A 20,983-nucleotide genomic window follows, 5' to 3' on the forward strand; every position below is an offset into this window, starting at 1 on the left:
AGAGGGACAGCCACTCTGCCCCCTCATTCTCCCCCAGAGTGCTCTTGAGTGCCAGAGGGCTTTATTTTCCTATTTTCCTCTCTTTATCTTCCTCCCATCTGATGAGAAAAACACTTCCCTGGAGCTCCACTGTGGGCTGTGTTAGAGCTGTGCTAGCTCCCATTCTCTGTTCATTATGTGTCTCTCTCTCCTAGTGTTGGAGAGTTGCGTGTGAAGGAGATGTAATCTCTCCTGTTTACCTGTGATGAACCCACGCCATGTTAAGAATCCCACTTTGTCCTCCACACACAAGTAACGTATCAAACCTGCCTATTTTGGTTTGACGCAGACTTTTGGGATCGCTTGGAACGAGGTCTTGTATTTGGACGAGAGGTGGATCTGATGTGTGCGTTAGTTCCCCACGCCTCAAAACAGACCACTCTCTTGTGTAGAAGAGGGATGTGGTAGAGGGTTCCTTTAGTATTGTGAAGTGTTGAGTAGTGTTTGTACTCAACGTCTTAGTGGTAGCTGGTGTTTTAGACTTCCAGTAGAGTGACGCAAACTCCCATTTGCTCGTATCCCCAATCCCTATTGGTCCCTCATATTGGGATATTCAGCTAGTGCACCCTTTCTACCACTTCCTAATATTGGTTAACCCAGATGGTACCATTTTGTATGTTGAACTAATCTGTCCACTACAGATGAACCCCTTCCTCATAGACTTAACATTTGGATCCGTTGCGTTGATTTCTCTCTTGTGCTTTGTTAAGCACAGGACTATTGTGTGTCAGTTTGTTCTTCCTGTGTTCGTTTGTGAATGTCGGCCTGCTAGTCCATCTGTCTGTCAACGTTTTGTTGTAAACACACAGTTAGCTGGAAGTGTATGTTAGCGTTGCTACTCCATCTTAAGTAGGTTCAACGGAGACCGATCGGCAGCTATTTCTGCTGCAGCAGTCTGCTCCCTCCATGGGAATATTAATGGCCTTGGCCTTTTAGCTGCATCTGCCCAGCAGTAGGTAGAATACTAATAGATGAGTTGGACCAGTGAAGCTGCATGCTCATCCCTGTTGGGAGAATACTAATGACTGTGCCGCTCCACATCGGGACAGGACGGCGGACATGTTGTTAGGAGGCTGGCTTAAATGAAAGGTTAATACGGTTTAATGAGATTTTAGTCTGTTCGGGAAAAAGTCCTAATGTTAATCTTGACGTTTCCTAATTTGACGAAAGTGTCTGATTTCTAAATGCAGTTTATGGATTCATATTTATCACTTCTTCATTTTTTTTTTCAGTGAGGTTTGCTCTTTTGACCTTTTTGGTGATGGTAATTCGTGGAATACCATCGGCGAGTTTAGATTTACAGTCCAATACCTCCGACTGCCTGGTCCCATACGTCTGGTCTACTGTACAGACTGTACTACACCACTGAGACAGATGTCCCAGCAGCATTCATCATGTCCTCTTCATTAACCTAGCCTGGGAGAATATTACATCTGCTGAGGGGGACTGCAGTCTTCAATGATGTGTAACATCTCTCCTGTTGTTCTCCCTCCCTGTTTTCAAAGTCTAGGTGGCTTGTAATCTCATCAGTTTTGCCTAATCAAATTCTCTCATGAGGCAGCATTTACAACCCAGCCAGCCTCCAGAGGCAAATCAACCACTGCAAATGAATTGGCTGTGAACTTGTGTACTTTCTTTTATTGAATACTTTTAGCTATGAATGGATATTGAACAAAACAATTTACCGCATGCCAAAACCCTCCTTTTTTTTGCCTCTAGGGTATATACTGTAGCTGTATGAAATCCACATCCACAAGAAGAGAATTGTTGTGATGAGATGCAATCCCCTTGCCATGTAATCAATCGTTTAAAAAAAAAAAAATTATGCCCTTGTGTGATGCAACAGTAGACCGAGACTAAATATATAAAGTTGGTGTGCTGCTCTCCCTTAGCTGGCACAAGTTACCCTGTCACTATTACTGATCGGTCCTCTCCTCTGGTCCCTGTCCACTCCTCCTCTATTTCCCTCCTCCCTCTCTCTCAGACGGGTGCCCGGGCCTCTGTAACGGGAACGGCCAATGCACCCTGGGACAGAACAACTGGCGCTGTGAATGCCACACTGGCTGGAGAGGACCTGGCTGCAGCGTTGCCATGGAGATCTCCTGTGCTGACAACAAGGACAACGAAGGAGGTGAGTGTGTTGAAGAGGTGAAGGATCGCAGCACAGGAAGGCAGGCTGACGCTTTGTAGATTTGCTTATGAAAAATTATACCCATGATTTTGAACCAGCTGTGGCAGAGTTACCGTATTTGTGCAACTGTACTGTTGATTTGGTCGAGATTTTGAATACGTTTATTTCCCAATAATAGCAGTGTCTCTCAGGCGTAAAAATTATTTGATTCTGACTGATGAGCAGCAGTCAGCCAGACAGCCAGACGCCTGCCCAGGTTTCTCTGAGAGGTTTCCTCCCAGTGAGTGTTTTTAGCGGATCAAAGAGGTGTGATTGCGGGGCTAGTGCTATCAGGTCTGAATGGCCCCATTATGGCATCTTTCTGTCGGTGTGAGCTAGCACTGAGAGGGCTAGGGAGAGAGAGGAGAGGCTGGCTGGATCAATGCCTCCTCCTCCTCCTCCTAAGAGCATGTGGGGATCAGTGACCTAGAGTTTGCTGAGATGGATGCCCATATTATTTCCTCCACCTCCCTCCCTGGTGGGAGATGGAGTGACCCCCTCCTGTGACCATTTGTGAGAGGATCAAAGAGGCCTCGGCAATAGATGCTTTTCACAGGGCAAGCAGCAGCTCCGAGCAGTCAGCCAGTCAGCCTCAGTCAGCATGTCAGGGCAGGGTTATCTAACATGAAAATGATACCCAGGTGTATTTTTCCTTGATTAACGGCTAAGTAGTTTGCAGAGGCCAGAGCTGTGTCAATTTTAAAGAGCGCTTTCTCTGTGGCATGTCATGCAATTGAGGATGCCCGTCGCCAAGGAAACAGGTGGTGATTGAACAGGTGTCTTAATGCAGCCCCTGGAAGCCTTTAATCTTTCATCTCCCCCGTCTGCGTCTGAGCAATAAGGTCATGGGCTCCGAGGACAATGGGTTTTTTAACAGCCCTCCATTACCAGACTGGCTCAGTGCGTGTGTCAATGTGTGACTGGCTGGCTGCTTGGCTGCCTAACTGGCTGTCTGATGTGGTTAATCCAATCGTCTTCCTTCTTCCGTGGAGATGTTGTGTCATACTTCCTAGTTCGCGTCCTTAATCCTTAACAATCTCGCTACGTTTGTATGTCTGTCTGTGTGTTTATCAGTCTCCCTCCCTCTTTATTTGTCTCTGTCTGGGTTTTATTTCAACAAATAATACCTGAAAGATCAAACAGAAAATGTGTACAAAGTCTCTGAAAGTAGTCGGCAGTGTTTGTTTTGGCAGGTCTGAAGGGGACGGGAGGTGTTAAGGGGAGGGAAGGAAAATAGAGGCGGGCGAGTGCACGGCGCGCGCTTGTGTCGGTGCGTAAAAGAGAGATGGAAAAAGAGGAGACCCCCCCCCCCCCACAGGGTTGTGCGTTTCTGTCCCGTTTGACTTCGATGCCGGTGTTATTGGGTTTGATTAAAAGGAGGACATGCAGGCACTGTGCCGGGGAGCAGGCTGCAGAGCACCACTTCTACAGGAGAACCTGGAGAAAATGGAACGCCACGCACCCGTCCTAATGAAAACGGAGCGTTCGATGAAGAGCTCAATTAACTGTCCCGTGAAACAATCATGAAAAGAATGGAAAGGGATTATACATTTTGAGTCATGCACAAGTTGTGGTTCGCATGGACACGGTATAGAGGGCATCCAAATGCTAAACATGGGTGCGATGTCTTTGAATATTAAATTCCATTTCGATTTTTCTTTGTGGCACTGTTTTATCAGCTCTGCTCCTGCGTGAGCAATCATCTTGTTCTGTTCTGCACCAACTACAAGAGGAACAATTTGACATAAAAAAAATGCCATTGATTCCTTATTTAGCTGCGGCGCTGTCTGTCTGTCCAGATTTATATTTCTGTGCGTTTCCCCTTGCAGACGGACTGACAGACTGCATGGATCCCGACTGCTGCACTCAGAGTCTGTGCCTGACCAATCCACTGTGTCTGGGAGCAAGGGATCCACTGCAGATCATCCAGCAAAGCCAATCACCATCCCTGAAAGTCAGGTCATTCTATGACAGGGTCAAGCTACTGGTGGGGAGGGATGGCACCCACATCATCCCCGGAAACAACCCCTTCAACTCAAGGTAGTGTACCCGGTATCTGTCCATTTTCACTTCCTTCAGGATGGAATCAACTAGCTATACAATAAATATCAGCATTTATAAACTGGGTGGTTCGAGCCCTGAATTCTAATTGGCTGACAGCCGTAGTATATCAGACCGTATACCACGGGTATGAAGAAACTTTTATTTTAACTGCTCTAATTACGTTCTTAACCAGTTTATAATAGCAATAAGGCACATTGGGGGTTTGTAAGAACAGCCCTTAGCCATGGTATATTGACCATATACCCCCCCCCCCCTGGGTCTTATTGCTTAAATATATATCAGAGTTTCAAATATATCCAAAAGTGTATTTTTCTGTTACTAAAATCACTTGGTGCTACATCATCTTCATGCCTTGGCAGTCAGTTAGGAAGCAACTGTATCTTCTTTCACCTCCTCTTGCAGCCTGGCATCGTTGATCAGAGGCCAGGTCCTGACCACGGACGGGACTCCCCTGGTAGGGGTCAACGTGACGTTTGTCAAGTACCCTCACTATGGTTACACCCTGACTCGACAGGACGGCACGTGAGTGACTGTTTGGGTTTTGAATATGACAATGACCACCGTTTTAGTTATTTTTTTATTAATGGATTTAGTTCCCCCATGAATTACAAACATCTTAGAGTGAATGGAGGACAGTGTGGATCAAAGTCTTTATAACCCCCTGTCTTTGTTCCTCTGTAGATTTGACCTGGTGGCCAATGGGGGTGCGTCTCTGACCCTGCGCTTCGAGCGAGCGCCGTTCTTGAGCCAAGAGCGCACGGTGTGGCTGCCCTGGAACCAGTTCTATGCCATGGACACGCTGGTACTGAAGACGGAGGAGAACACCATCCCAGCCTGTGACCTCAGTGGCTACGTCCACCCTGACCCCGTGGTGGTGGCCTCACCCCTCTCCTCCTTCTTCAGCTCCCACCCTGCAGAGAGGCACATCATCCCTGAGACTCAGGTAATTACTGTACATACATTCAGTAGCTCTCCCTCTAGCTCTCTTTGTCTGTTACTTTCCTCTCTCTCTCTCTCTCTCTCTCTCTCTCTCTCTCTCTCTCTCTCTCTCTCTCTCTCTCCTCGCGGTCTTTAGTCTGTTACTCCTTTCTCTCTCTCTCTCTCTCTCTCCTCTACCCCCCTCTAGCTCTCTCTTTGTTACTTTTCTCTCTACTTTCTCTCTCTCTCTCTCTCTCTCTCTCTCTCTCTCTCTCTCTCTCTCTTCTCTCCTCTCTCCTCCTCTCTCTCCTCTCCCTCTCCTCTCTTCTCCTCTCTCTTCCTCTCTCTCTCCTCTCGCTCTCTCTCATCTCTCCTTAGCTGCTTTGTCTGTTACTTTCTTCTCTCTCCCTCCTCCTCCTAGGTGGTTCATGAGCAGCTGGAGATCCCGGGCACAGGTCTGAAGCTGTGCTACCTGAGCTCTCGTGCTTCGGGGTACCACGCCCTGCTGAAGGTGACCATGACTCAGACCCTGGTGCCCCTCTCCCTGGTCAAGGTGCACCTGATGGTGGCCGTGGAGGGACACCTCTTCCAGAAGTGGTTCCACGCCTCTCCTAACCTGGCCTACTCCTACATCTGGGACAAGACGGACGCCTACAGGCAGAGGGTCTATGGGCTGACCCAGGCTGCTGGTGAGTGGCAGTGTGAGATTCTGTAGTGTTTGGATGATGTTTGGTCGGTTATGTTAGACGTAACTGTGTAGATCTATCTGTCAAGACACAGGACCGTGCCATCTATTACCGCAACAGGCTGGCAGAACTTCTGTTGTGGCTTCCTGACAAAAGAAAGCCACAACACAAGCGTTTAATTAAGTTGACACCTACACAGTAAGATACTGTGTGGCGCTGTGTAGGTGTGAACCATGCATTGACAGAAACACCATGTGATCACACCGCATACGCTTCTCCCGACGCACGCGTCTCGTTAGATCGCACTCGCTTGATCAACATTCTTGTTGAAGCATGCTAAAACCTGATGCGTTCGTTCCACAGTGTCAGTGGGGTTCGAGTACGAGACGTGTCCCAGTCAGATCCTATGGGAGAAGAGGACAGCGGTGCTGCAGGGTTACGAGCTGCTACCGTCCAACCTGGGGGGCTGGTCCCTGGACAAACACCACGCCCTCAACGTTGCCAGTGGTACGACCTACAGCCTTTAAAACACACTTAGAACATTTTAGAACGAACCTCACTCACACCAGGACAGATCATTTACACGTGTGTTTTTTCTTTTGTTAGTGTTGAGAAATGTTTTTTGTTTTTTTTAATTTATGGTGTAGCTACATTAAATGAATCACTGAAACCAGACAACTTCTCGGAATGCATGAATGAATGTTCAACGTCCAAGTAGTCGTGTCTTTTCTTGTCTCGCATCTGTATGTCAATGCAGTGCCACTGAGGATCTTCTAAAACAGTGTTCTTTCGCCTCCATGTTTGACAGCACCACGTGTGCCCTGAAAACCAATGGAATATTCCTGTGCCCAGGCAGTGACAGACAGGGGACAAGCAGGGAGTCAATAAGATGGAAAAACACTAATAGTATACCTCTCTGACTCTCACACCTTCACACTCACTCAGTTTCTATAGCAACAGTTTGAACAGTATTATTGGATTACTTTATTGTTTTATTTTTAGGTACACAGGGAATTGAAAGTCTAAAATGATAAGTCAATATTAAGATAGAGGCTGATTAAAAAGTGACACTGGGTCTTTGTTCCCGGGCTCTATTCATGCGTAGATGTGAAGTTTAGGATCTAAAAGGATATTGTTTTGAATCGGAATGCCTCTACTGTCTCAGGGATCCTGCATAAGGGCAGTGGGGAGAACGTGTTTGTATCAGAGCAGCAGCCTCCAGTCATCAACAGCATCATGGGGAACGGGCGCAGGCGCAGTATCTCTTGCCCCAGCTGCAGTGGTCTGGCTGAAGGCAACAAGCTGCTGGCCCCCATGGCCCTGGCCTGTGGGGGGGACGGCAGCCTGTATGTGGGAGACCTCAACTTCATCCGCCGGGTCTACCCCACTCTAAACACCACAGCCGTGCTGGAGCTCAGGTAGGTCGGCAGACATGAGGGATGGACAGAGGTTATCAATGGAGGAGGGGTTGAGTAACATGACAGGCGGAAACTAACAAGGTCGTTTTCTTTTGTTTTTGTTTTTCTCCAGAAATAAAGACTTGAGGCATGGGTAAGTTATGTTTGTGTGTCCTCTAGGGCTGACCCCATTTAGTCGACTGGTCGATTGTTTGGTCGATAGGCTGTTGGTCAACCGAGATTTCTTTAGTCAAGCAGCAGCAAACAAAAATAAAAATCATGTCGTACAAGACACCTGTCTGAGTGGACTAATCTATTGTGGAGGCCGTGGGGATGGCACAGTCCATCACTCTAAGACATGTGCTGCTGAAAATATATATGGTTGTATTAAGTAAGAACAATGGTGCCACACTAATAAAAATTATATTATTTTATAACAATTCTCTGGCTTGGGTAGCGGTCGCTGTCCGCGGTTCTGAAATACATCACTGCGCTGTTGAATTGGTGCCTTTTCCTAGACCATGTTGCTATGTGAATAATAGCAAAGTTAACCAGCATATTGGTGTTGAGAACAATGGGCGGAGACAGCAGCGGAGTTAGGAGAGGAGGAGACAGCCCTTGCCTTAATTGTCTAAGGCGAGAGGAAACCCCAACTTAATTAGGTGTATAATCAATAGCGTAACTGTTAAATGTGCTTGGCTTTATAAATCATCAATATATTGTACATTTACAGTGAATTCGGAAAGTATTCAGACCCCTTGACCTTTTCCACATTTTGTTACGTTACAGCCTTATTCTAAAATTGATTGAAGAAACAAATTTCCTCATCAGTCTACACACCCCCCCAAAAAATTGAGCTCAGGTGCATCCTGTTTCCATTGATCATCCTTGAGATGTTTCTACAACTTGATTAGAGTCCACCTGTTGTAAATTCAATTGACTGGACATGATTTGGAAATGTGTTGCATGTCAGAGCAAAAACCAAGCCATGAGGTTGACGGAATTTTCCTTAGACCTCAGAGAAAAGATTGTAGAGGCACAGAACTGGGGAAGGGTACCAAAAGATTTCTGCAGCATTGAAGGTCCCCAAAAATACAGTGGCCTCCATCATTCTTAAATGGAAGAAGGTAGGAACCCCCAAGACTCGTCCTAGAGCTGGCCGCCTGGCCAAACTGAGCAATTGGGATTGAAGGGCCTTGGTCAGGGAGGTGACCAAGAGCCCGATGGTCACTCTGACAGAGCACCAGAGTTCCTCTGTGGAGATGGGAGAACCTTCCAGAAGGACAACCATCTCTGCAGCACTTCACCAATCAGGTCTTTATGGTAGAGATGCCAGACGAAAGCCACTCCTCAGTAAAAGGCACATGACAGCCCCTTAAAGTTTGCTAAAAGGCACCTAAAGGACTCTCAGACCATGAAAAACAAGATTCTCTGGTCTGATGAAACCAAGATTAAACTCTTTGGCCTGAATGCCAAGCGTCACATCTGGAGGAAAACTGGCAACATCCCTACAGTCAAGCATGGTGGTGGCAACATCATGATGTGGGGATGTTTTCAGCAGCAGGGACTGGGAGACTAGTCAGGATGGAGGGAAAGATGAACTGAGCAAAGTTCAGAGAGATCCTTGATGAAAAACCTGCTCCAGAACGCTCAGGACCTCAGACTGGGGCGAAGATTCACCTTCCAACAGGACAACAACACTAAGCACACAGCAAAGACAACGCAGGAGTGGCTTCAGGACAAGTCTCTGAATGTCCTTGAGTGGCCCAGCCAGAGCCCGGACTTCAACCCGATCGAACATCTCTGAAGAGACCTGAAAATAGCTGTGCAGCGATGCTCCCCATCCAACCTGACAGAGCTTGAGAGGATCTGCAGAGGTGAATGGGAGAAACTCCCCAAATACAGGTGTGCCAAGCTTGTAGCGTCATACCCAAGAAGCCTCGAGGCTGTAATCGCTGCCAAAGGTCCTTCAACAAAGTACTGCATAAAGGGTCTGAATAGTTATGTAAATGTGATTTTCATTTCATTTTTTATAAATGTTTTAACATTTCTCAACCTGTCTTTGCTTCGTCATTATGGGGTATTGTGTGTAGATTGATGAGTGAAAAAACGATTTAATCAATTTTAGAAAAAGGCTGCATTTTTTGCAAAGTAAAACAATAACATGACATATCACATTTACATACAGTACCAGTCAAAAGTTGACACACCTACTCATTCCAGGGTTTTTCTTTATTTTTACTATTTTCTTCATTGTAGAATATATATTTTCTACATTGAAGACATCAAAACAATGAAATAACACATATTGAATCATGTAGTAACCAAAAAAGTGTTAAACAAATCCAAATATATTTTATATTTGAGATTCTTCAAAGTAGCCACCCTTTGCCTTGATGACAGCTTTGCACACTCTTTGCATACTCTCAACTATCTTCATGAGGTAGTCACCTCGAATGCATTTCAATTAACAGGTGTGCCTTGTTAAAAGTTATTTTGTTGAATTTATTTTCTTCTTAATGCTTTTGAGCCAATCAGTTGTGTTGTGACAAGGTAGGGGTGGTATTCAGAAGACAGCCCTATTTGGTAAAATACCAAGTCCATATTATGGAAAGAACAGCTCAAATAAGCAAAGAGAAACGACAGTCCATCATTACTTTAAGACATGAAGGTCAGTCAATCCGGAAAATGTCAAGAACTTTAAAAGTTTCCACTCGGGAGCCCAACGTTGTCTGCAGAGTGAAGGAAAAGCCGCCAACAAGTGCTCAGCATAATATGCTGAGCACTTGTTGGTTGCTCTGTTCCACTTGTTAGCTGCTTTTTTTTCACTCTGCGGTCCAACTCATCCCAAACCATCTCAACTGGTTTGAGGTCGGGTGTGTGCCTTATGTGTGTCTTTTGAATTCTAAATAAATCACCAAAGTGTCACCAGCAAAGCACCCCCACACCATCACATGTGGGAACTCCTTCAAGACTGTTGGAAATGCATTCCAGGTGACTACCTCATGAAGCTGGTTGAGAGAATGCCAAGAATGTGCAAAGCTGTCATCAAGGCAAAGGGTGGCTACTTTGAAGAATCTAAAATCTAATATATTTTTATTTGTTTAACACTTTTTTGGTTACTACATGATTCCATATGTGTTATTTCATAGTGTTGATGTCTTCACTATTATTCTACAATGTAGAAAGTAGTCAAAATAAAGACAAACCCTTGCATGAGTAGGTGTGTCCAAACCTTTGACTGGTACTGTAAGTACTCAGACCCTTTACTCAGTACTTTGTTGAAGCACTTTTGGTGTCCTCCAACTTGGTAACATTGCCAGACATACAGCTTTAGCAAAAGTGATGGTTACCTGTATGTCATCTCTCTTGTATTCCTATAGTCTCTGGCTCAGTCCTTTTGAGGGATTATCTATCTAGAATATTCTCTCATTTCCTATCTACCTAGGAACAACCCAACACACAAGTACTACCTAGCGGTGGACCCACTGTCTGGGTCGGTCTTTCTCTCGGACACCAACTCGCGACAGATCTACCGCGTGCGCTCACTGACCGGCGGGCGGCAGTTGTTGGACAATGCCCAGGTGGTGGCTGGGACCGGCGAGCAGTGTGTCCCCTTCGACGAGGCCCGCTGTGGGGACGGCGGCAAGGCCGTGGAGGCCACACTCATGAGCCCTAGGGGTGAGTTCCAGGAGCATAGTGTATCAACCCTTACTGTGGAGGTGACAGTGACCGAAGCCTTTCCTTATTTTAGGGATGCTCTGCTCCACACATTCCATATACAATCAGTTCCACACATCTAATTTCCATCTGGATTATTTTGTTATATCTGACTGTTACTTACAGTCTGTCACTTATACTCCCTTGTAGGAAGCACTCATATTGTGTGATTTTACACATGTTCACCTGCTATTCTTTTGGGGTCTTTAGCTGTCACTCAGTATCTATCTAGTGGTGTCCTCAGGAGGGAGGGTGTATGTAAACGAGTGATTTGCAATCTGTTTGTTCAGAGCAGTGACCTGGAACAGAAACAGCGGGTCTTCGTGACACCAAACTGCCAGGCGGAGTGTTACACTGTCACTTGGTGTCACAGCAGAGATGACACTCTAACACAGAGACATTCTGATGTCAGCACGAGGTTACAACCCTGCAGAATGCCTGATGAGCCCAACTTTGACAGTGTTTTGACTGTTTGTGTTAGCAGCCCCAGATGTAAAGAAGAACTAGTTTTCATATGTCAGAATGTTATGATTTCGAACTCTGCCTCCGTCTTTCTGTCTGTCAGGGATCGCCGTGGATAAGAACGGCCTAATGTACTTTGTTGACGCCACCATGATCCGTAGGGTGGACCAAAACGGCATCATCTCTACCCTGATCAAGACCAATGACCTCACAGCGGTCCGTCCACTCAGCTGTGACTCCAGCATGGACGTCAGTCAGGTGAGGAGAAAAACTGGGGAACAAAAAATCGATATGTTTCATATCTGTATATTTTGGACTTATAGGCCCTTTGGGGCAGAAAACCTGTGTAGTGCTGAGGCTATATGTTTTTCTTAATAGCCAGGTGGGAAGAGAGTCTGCAGTCTAAATGATATCCCCATCTGTCCTATTTGTCCCCCTCTGCCTTATGGCCAAATACGCTAAGCATGGACCACTACAGAGACTTTTCTTTAGAGGGATATATCTACTACTGTCCAACATAAGAGGGCTGCCTCTTTGTTGTCATAAATTGACAGTATTTATACCCACCTATCCTAGCTGTACTCTCTTCTGAATAGTGTGTGAGAGAGAGGAATTTGGATAAAGACTTGGAGATCTAAAGAGCGCTGGGGAGTTCCAGTGGATTTGCGATTACTCATGTGTTGTGTAACTGTTCATCCAGGTGCGTCTGGAGTGGCCCACAGACCTGGCGGTGAACCCCACGGACAACTCCCTGTACGTGCTGGAGAACAACGTGATCCTCCGCATCACAGAGAACCACCAGGTCAGCATCATCGCTGGGAGGCCCATGCACTGCCAGGTCCCGGGCATCGACTACTCCCTGAGCAAGCTGGCCATCCACTCTGCCCTGGAGAGCGCCACGGCCATCGCCGTCTCCCACACTGGTGTGCTCTACATCGCCGAGACGGACGAGAAGAAGATCAACCGCGTGCGGCAGGTCAGCGCCTCCGGAGAGACCTCTCTGCTGGCCGGCGCCACCTCCGAGTGCGACTGCAAGAACGACGTCAACTGCCAGTGCTTCTCTGGCGACGAGGGCTACGCCACGGACGCCGGGCTCAACGCCCCCACCTCGCTCGCCGTGTCTCCCGACGGCACGCTGTTCATCGCTGACCTCAACAACATCCGTGTGCGGGCAGTGCGGCGCGACAGGCCCATGGCCACGCCAGTGGGGCTGTATGAGGTGGGGTCACCCCGGGAGCAGGAGCTGTATGTGTTCAGTAGAGATGGGCTCCACAGACAGACAGTCAGTCTGATCACCGGAGAACCTCTCTATAACTTCACCTACGGGCCGGACAGGGAGCTGGCTGCTGTTGCTGATAACTGTAACAACACCCTGAGGGTGAGGAGAGACGGATCTGGCCAGCTGAGGCTGGTGCTGTTGCCTGAGAACCAGGTGGTCACCCTGGGGCTGGACCCTGCCGGTGGCCTGCGCTCCGTATCTGCCCTCAACCAGGAGGTGGCGCTGATGAGCTATGCTGCGAACACAGGCCTGCTGGCCTCCAAGGCTGATGAGACTGGATGGACCAACTTTTATGAGTATGTGGGAATTAACTAGTGTATGTGTGACTGTAAATTAGCCTAAAGTATTCAGTGATAGAGCTCACAGTGCAGTGTATTAATATTAGGTGACGAAAAGGAGCAATAGCCATTTATTGGTGTGGAAATAATGCATTAGTCAGAGAGAGAAAAAGTGGTCTGGATTCCGTCAGGCCACTCGGAGTCAAATCAACAATATGGTCATGTCACATTGTCACCATCTGGTGTCTGACCCTGGTACTGCTCTGAGTGCTAGAAGACATCTGTTGGTCTCACGTTTGACAGACATTCCAGCACATGTAGGATTTTTCCTCCATGGCCCCTCGACTCAGCTCCATCCTACTCTTCCCATGCAGGTATGACAGTGAGGGGCGTCTGACTAACGTCACCTACCCCACGGGAGTGGTGACCAGCCTGCACCGGGAGATAGACCAGTCAATCAACATCGACATGGAGAGCTCCAACAGGGATGACGACGTCACCGTCATCACCAACCTGTCCTCTGCGGAGGCATCCTACACCGTGGTGCAAGGTAACAAACATGTCACCTAAAAGGATCATTCTCATATTTAAACTACAGTACTATAATCCCCTACCCAGCTCGCTCTCTCTGTCTCCCCAACTCCAACACTTTAGGGTACCTGACACTTTTTACAGTCCTATGACAAATGCGATTAAGGAGAAATTCATTACCTAGGACACAGTAAATCTTCATCTGTGTCTGTGGGCGCCATAGGAGGTGGCTGCTGCCCAACAAGAAGGCCCCTGGTCCCAGAGCTTATTTCAGCCGTTTAACAGCGTGGAGGAAAGAGCAGGAGAGAGTATAGATTTCCCTACTGACCCATGGGGGTGTGACAGAAAATAAATGCAATCTCATCTGTACGTCTGGAAACTACTGGAGCCGTGAGAATAAGAATTGAAGAGATTTATATGAAAGTGTGCCCTGGGGGGCTCATAAAAGAGGGAAAGCGACTTGGCTACCTTAAACTGCACACTTTATTTCAATCTAATGTGGGAGTTCTGACTGAAATGGACTCTACAAAGTAAATCTGGCTATAAAGGCTTCCAAAGTTTGCTTCTACTGTTTCAGGGAGATAAATTGAGTTTGAAAGCCGTTAAAAGCTGGTTTTGAGTACTCTTGTCTGGTTAGACGTGTTCGGGAAGTTTCCTTCGCATTAAGCTCCATGGATTATTTTGCTTCCAGGTACCTTTCCTCCTCAAATGTAGTACATGATCTCATTACTGCATGTAAATGGAATAAAAAGCTCATGTTCTGCATTTTGCTGAAAGACTAAAAACCCTCTTATCTTTGGTCATGTCATTATGAGAGAGGAAACTTGTTATTGTCTGGTAGAAAAGTACACAGATCCAGCCCCAGAGACTGCATTTCCCCTAATGCAGAGCATTCAATTAGATCAAATGTAATGTCTTCTCTGTAATAAAACGTGCCCTCAGTTTCTCACTTCTAATCCAAGGTGTGTGTGTGTGTGTGTGTGTGTGTGTGTGTGTGTGTGTGTGTGTGTGTGTGTGTGTGTGTTGTGTGTGTGGTGTGTGTGTGTGTGTGTGTGCCTGCTGCTCCCCCTACAGACCAAGTACGGAACAACTACCAGTTCTGTTACAATGGTACTCTAAGAGTATCGTATGCCAATGGCATGGGCCTCAGCTTCCACACAGAGCCCCATATCCTAGCCGGCTCAGTCAGCCCTACCATTGGTCAGCGCAACATCAGTCTGCCCACCGACAGCGGGCTGAACTCTATCGAGTGGAGGATGAGGAAGGAACTCATCAAGAGCAAAGTGACCGTCTATGGCAGGAAGCTGAGAGTAAGCTGGACACAATGCACTTAAAGAGCTCAGTCTCTAATGTCAATCCATTTCTGGAGGTTTTTTAATCAATGCAGCTTGCTCTCTGTCATACTGAAGTCCCTCTCTGTCACTGAGAATAGAGCTACAATATAGGATTTGTAGAGTAATATTGTTGTTTTGAACTATATATTATACACAGCCAGCTCTGAGCAAAAGAGAGAAAATGTAGTTTTTCACCCATAAAAACATTTGATTTTATCAGAATGCAAATGATTATACAGGCTTAGGATGTCTTCCTCTCATGTTTCATGTACAGTCAGGTGCCAATAATTTTTGACCTAACTGTACCTATGACTAATGAAATGTCCTCCCTCACACTCTGCACAGGCCCATGGCAGGAACCTCCTCTCAATTGATTTTGACCGCAACACTCGCACAGAGAAGATCTATGACGACCACCGTAAGTTCACACTGAGGATCATGTATGACCAGCAGGGCCGTCCAGCCACCTGGCTTCCCAGCAGCAGCCTGGCTGTGGTCAACGTGTCCTACTCCCCCACTGGACGCCTAGTGGGCCTGCAGAGAGGCAGCATGAGCCAGAGGAGCGAGTTTGACACCTTCGGACGCATCCTCTCACGCACCTTTGTGGACGGCAAGGTGTGGAGCTTCAGCTATCTGGACAGGGTGAGGCATTCTGATACACTACTGGATGTGTCTGTCTGTGTCTGTGTGTGTGTCTGTGTGTGCTGTAAGCTGTAAGGGAACAGTGTTTTTACTCTTTTGTTGTGAGAAGTTTTTCAAGGCTTCTGTTATTGTGGATGTACAGTAGAGAATAAAAATGGATGTACTTTATTTTTGTTTTCTCCATCTTGCTCCCCAGTCCATGGTGCTGCACCTCCAGCAGAGTCAGAGGCAGTATGTGTTTGAGTTTGACACCTCAGGGCGTATCATCTCGGTCACCATGCCCAGCATGGCCAGACACACCATGTCCACCCACGTGTCCATCGGCTACATCCGCAACATCTACAACCCTCCCGAGAGCAACGCCACCGTCATCCACGACTTCAGCGAAGACGGACGACCCCGTGCCACCTTTTACCTAGGCACGGGTCGACGCGTCATCTATAAGTATGGCAAGCTGGCCAAGCTGTCTGAGGTTCTGTACGACGGCACAGCTGTGACGTTCGGCTACGACGAGACAGCCGGAGTGTTGAAGATGGTTAACCTGCAGAGTGGGGGATTCTCCTGCACCATCCGCTACCGTAAAGTTGGCCCCCTAGTGGACAAACAGATGTACCGCTTCTCTGAGGAGGGCATGGTCAACGCCCGTTTTGATTACACCTACCACGACAACAGCTTCCGTGTGGCCAGCATCAAGCCTGTGATCGGCGAGACGCCCCTGCCCGTGGACCTCTACCGCTACGATGAGATCTCAGGCAAGGTGGAGCACTTTGGCAAGTTTGGCATTATCTACTATGACGTCAACCAGATAATCACAACGGCAGTGATGACCCTCAGCAAGCACTTTGACGCCCACGGCCGCATCAAAGAGGTGCAGTACGAGATCTTCCGCTCGCTCATGTACTGGATGACGGTACAGTATGACAGCATGGGCCGGGTCATCAAGAGAGAGCTGAAGATCGGGCCATATGCTAACACAACACAGTACCGCTATGAATATGACGGTGACGGCCAGCTTGTCGGGGTCAAAGTCAACGACTGGTCCACCTGGCGTTACAGCTATGACCTGAACGGCAACTTGCACCTGCTGAACCCTGGGAACAGCGCACGCCTGCTGCCGCTGCGCTACGACTTGCGCGACCGCATCACCCGCCTGGGCGACATGCAGTACCGCGTGGATGAGGATGGTGTCCTGAGCCAGCGTGGCGCTGACGTCTTCCTCTACAACTCCAACGGGCTGCTAGAGCAGGCGTACAGCCGTACGCCCAGGGGGTGGAGCGTGCGTTACCGCTACGACGGCCTGGGCCGCCGCATCTCCAGGAAGACCAATGAGGGAGAGCACCTGCAGTTCTTCTACGCAGATCTCAACTACCCCGGCAGGATAACCCACGTGTACAACCACTCTGGAGGGGAGATCACCTCTTTCTACTACGACCTGCAGGGCCATCTGTTTGCCATGGAGGTGACCGGCGGGGAGGAGTATTACATCGCCTCGGACAACACGGGCACGCCGCTCGCCGTCTTCAGCAGCAACGGACAGATGGTCAAGCAGCTTCAGTACACTGCCTACGGGGAGGTGTACCACGACTCCAACCCTGACTTCAACATGGCGGTGGGCTTCCACGGAGGGCTCTACGACCCCCTCACCAAGCTGGTGCACTTTGGCCAGAGAGACTACGATGTGCTGGCAGGCAGATGGACTGCTCCAGACCATAAACTCCTACCTAAGATTGGCAAGGAGCCGTCCCCGTTCAATCTGTACATGTTCAAGAACAACAACCCACTCAGTGATATGATAGACGTCAAGAGCTATGTGACAGGTGAGGATGATTGAGTTAGCTTCTTCTTATGGAAAAAGATCCATCAAGTGAGCTAAGTATGTTATGACATCTTGACATGTTTTTTTTTCATTAATACTCATGCCCTATTTTGCAGATGTGAAGAGCTGGCTGGTGATGTTCGGTTTCCAGCTCAGTAACATCATACCAGGCTTCCCCAGACATCCCATGTATTTTGTTGAACCGCCTTATGAACTACTAGCAAGCCAGGACTGTGAGACTGCTCAGGTGAGTTATGTATCAAATACATATTTGAGCTACTGATTACTGAGACTACACAGGCAAATCTCCATGTATTTTATGTTTATTAATTTAAACAAAATAATCAAGTGACTGGCTGACCCTCTGCTCTGTCTCCAGCTGATCACAGGGGTGCAGCATGCAGCGGAGCGCCACAACCAGGCCTTCATGGCCCTGGAGGGGAGGTTGCTCAACAAGGAGCACCGGGCCAAACGGGACAAGCCTGGGTACTGGTTTGGCACCAAGATCCCCATCGTGGGCCGGGGCATGATGCTAGCCATCAAGGACGGCCATGTGGTGACGGGAGTGTCCGGCCTGGCCAGCGAGGACAGCCGTAAGGTGGCCCAAGTCCTGAACAACGCCATCTATCTGGAGGGAACCCACTACACCATAGACGGGAAAGACTGCCACTTCTTTGTGAAGCTGGGCCTGGCTGACAGTGACCTGCTGTCTCTAGGACTGAGCAGCGGGAGGAAAGCCCTGGAGAATGGCGTCAACGTGACCGTAAGCGGCCGCTCTCGTCGGGGTGTCACCGTGGAGATCCACACGGTAGCGTTGTCCCTGAGTGTACGTTACGGCCTGGCGGCTGACGTGCTGGAGAAGGAGCGGGGTCGTCTGCTGGAGCAGGCCCACCAGAGGGCCCTGTCGGTGGCCTGGATGAGGGAGCAGCAGTGTCTGAGAGAAAGCAGAGAGGGTGGGAGGCTGTGGGCAGAGGGAGAGAGGCAGCAGCTCCTGGCAGCAGGGAAGGTGCCAGGTTACGATGGGTACTATGTGCTGCCTGTGGAGCAGTACCCAGAACTGGCAGACAGCAGCAGCAACATCCAGTTCCTCAGACAGAAGGAGATGGGCAAGAGGTAACAGAGTACAATACAACACAGCCCCTCTGACACTTCATCTCCTAGGGAGAGTAAACATGGGGTTTCCCTGGCAGTGCTGCAGGGGCATCTGAGAGGACACAATCTCACAAAACAGATGTCTTGCTGAAGGCAAAAACAACGCCTGAATGAGTTCAGACTATGATTTTAAAAAGCACCCTTAACTACTGATGATATGAACTGTACAGACTTTTTTATGAGGAAAAAATTGAAAATATTTTTCACTCTTTTTTTGAGGGATTGGTATTGATGCCAGTGAGGTTAACTGCTATTCCAACAGCTTATCAGACGTATCCGACCCAACGCAGACAATGACAACACAGTCAAGGCTTTTATTTCTAATGGCTAAACAACTCTTGAACTGTCTCAGGCCACCATCTGAAGAACATAGAGCCATCACTTGCCAACATCATCATAACCATGAGCAATGTTTAAGGACGCTCAATTGTTCTTCATTCAGAGTACATAGTAAAATATGGTTTAATTTAACAACAACAGATTGAGGATATGACATATATGTAGATTTGTATGTTCCTGTGCTGTAGACTTTGAAACAAGACATTCACTTGGGCACTCCTGTTGACTTATCCAAGATAAGTCAGGATAACTCTCTCACAATTTCAAGAAAAATACAAATGGAATCACAGGATAGTTGTTTTTTTCTTGCTCTTTTTGTTTGCACTATATGACAATCATGAAGAATTTGTATTGAGGATGAAATACATGTCTTTTAAAAAATATATATATATTAAAGTATTCTCAATACATATTTAAATTTGCAGCCCAAGACATGTTACAGATAAAATATGGTAACACTTTACTTGATACCCAGCATCATAACACGTTATTACACGATCATAACCATGTCATAACATCTGACATAACTTGTTATAACACTGTCATGACACATTTAGACCTGTTGTGACATAAGGTGCATTATTTTATGGCTGGTTATGACACCTACATAAGTTTCAAAACCCACCAAACCTACCACACAAGGCAAAACATTCCATTACACCATAGCCTATGTGTCAACAGTATGCTTGTTATATAAACATTTTTGAAATTGACCATATAAAATGATCATTGTAATTGCACACACGTTGATGTCAGACATGCACCTACGCTAATGCTCTGTTGCTGATGACTGGGATGAATGCAGGAGCAGATTTCTGGAGCAGGACAAGACACATGATTGTTATGACCATATTATGACAGGTTATGACAAGTTATGTCAGTTGTTATGACCGTGTGACACTGGGTGTCAAGTAAGGGTCTACCTAAATTATGGTGTATGTTGTGTTTTTATATTGTTTACTTTTTTTGTCTTTACAACTGTGAAACATGTTTCCCTATACATTACCAAGTTAAATGTGTACATTCATTCAGCAACATAAATCCATTTCCTGAAAGCTGTCTAATTTGTAAATTTCTCAAAGGTGGTTTAACTATAGTTCTGTGAAGATCCATAGAAGAGATGTTTACATACTGATCTTTGACTGATTTGATTGCCAAAACTCAAACATCCCCTTTAAACTGGAGATTTTAATTCATTTTTTACCTAGTGGTTTCTCTGTAACCAACCATATCTGTAAAAAGTATCTTTTCACTGTGAAAAACCACAGTATGGATGTCAATATGTACATGAATAGGTATCATGAAACATTCTTTACACTAGGACGAGGATTATGTGGAAGGTTTATCAGAATAAACGTGTTTTTTCATGTTGCATGAAGTTATTTTTCCACTTTCAGCAAGCAGCTGTGGATCGACGTGCTTTCCTGAGGGTCATTTGGGAGACTATTAACTACCTACCCTCAACTTTCATTGACCACTTACAGTATTTTTGTCATTAGCGTAAAATTAGCAAATTGTGAATAAATCAAAGCAATTTAATCTGTCAAATACTGATTGACAGGTAAAATTGCCTTCCTTTGTACTACTGAGGTAAATGTATATTAAAGGCAGGTATTGTATTATTCAAATTGAGATCATTGGAGGCAAACCTCTTCCTGTCAGCTGCAGTGGGTTCTCATGGCTCCCAGGTTATTTTTACCATTTTAATTAGCACCTGCCAGAAGCATCTTTGACCCCCGACACTAACATATATGAAAGACTGGAGTACTGCAGTGAAGTGTGAGGTTGGGACTCCAAGCTAACAAGCAGATTTAATCATTAACATCTCCATTGACATACAGTAGGACTGAGCCCCTCCATGACCGTAGAATCATTTACCTCTATAGAACAGCGGTAAGCAGAGATACTCAGCAGTCCGGACTGTTGTTCTGAACGAGTTGCAGCTATTTTCACACACGCAGATCAAACTCACTGCTCCCTGTCCAAAGCCCTGTTTATACCCTGGTGCGAAAATGTGTCCTGATCTTGTCCACATTCTGATTGGGCCCACATTTTTAGACCGGTGTAGATGATTAAAATAACTGATGGTGATCAGAATGTGGACAAGATCAGTACACATGTTAGCACCAGGTATAAACAGGGCTTAAATCTTGACC

The 20,983-nt window shown here is 46.9% G+C and overlaps 1 protein-coding gene across 2 annotated transcripts in view; it reads left to right on the forward strand.

The window, feature by feature from the left end:
• LOC111981316 (teneurin-2) overlaps positions 1 to 20,199 on the forward strand; it is a 71,981-nt gene extending 51,782 nt beyond the window's left edge. For both annotated transcript variants that reach the window (XM_024012532.2, XM_024012533.2), the window contains 17 exons: positions 2,024 to 2,170; positions 4,039 to 4,249; positions 4,676 to 4,795; positions 4,955 to 5,216; positions 5,613 to 5,880; positions 6,241 to 6,384; positions 7,043 to 7,295; positions 7,408 to 7,428; positions 10,723 to 10,955; positions 11,560 to 11,714; positions 12,157 to 13,031; positions 13,388 to 13,563; positions 14,619 to 14,854; positions 15,224 to 15,520; positions 15,717 to 17,337; positions 17,453 to 17,583; positions 17,716 to 20,199. In XM_024012532.2, coding sequence (XP_023868300.1) covers positions 2,024 to 2,170; positions 4,039 to 4,249; positions 4,676 to 4,795; positions 4,955 to 5,216; positions 5,613 to 5,880; positions 6,241 to 6,384; positions 7,043 to 7,295; positions 7,408 to 7,428; positions 10,723 to 10,955; positions 11,560 to 11,714; positions 12,157 to 13,031; positions 13,388 to 13,563; positions 14,619 to 14,854; positions 15,224 to 15,520; positions 15,717 to 17,337; positions 17,453 to 17,583; positions 17,716 to 18,453 — 5,888 coding nt within the window. In that variant the 3' untranslated portion in view covers positions 18,454 to 20,199. The remainder of the gene's footprint in view (positions 1 to 2,023; positions 2,171 to 4,038; positions 4,250 to 4,675; positions 4,796 to 4,954; positions 5,217 to 5,612; positions 5,881 to 6,240; positions 6,385 to 7,042; positions 7,296 to 7,407; positions 7,429 to 10,722; positions 10,956 to 11,559; positions 11,715 to 12,156; positions 13,032 to 13,387; positions 13,564 to 14,618; positions 14,855 to 15,223; positions 15,521 to 15,716; positions 17,338 to 17,452; positions 17,584 to 17,715) is intronic.
• Positions 20,200 to 20,983: the final 784 nt, after the last annotated feature.

The sequence above is a fragment of the Salvelinus sp. IW2-2015 genome, linkage group LG20 (genome assembly GCF_002910315.2).
Source record: "Salvelinus sp. IW2-2015 linkage group LG20, ASM291031v2, whole genome shotgun sequence".
Taxonomy (NCBI): Eukaryota; Metazoa; Chordata; class Actinopteri; order Salmoniformes; family Salmonidae; genus Salvelinus; species Salvelinus sp. IW2-2015.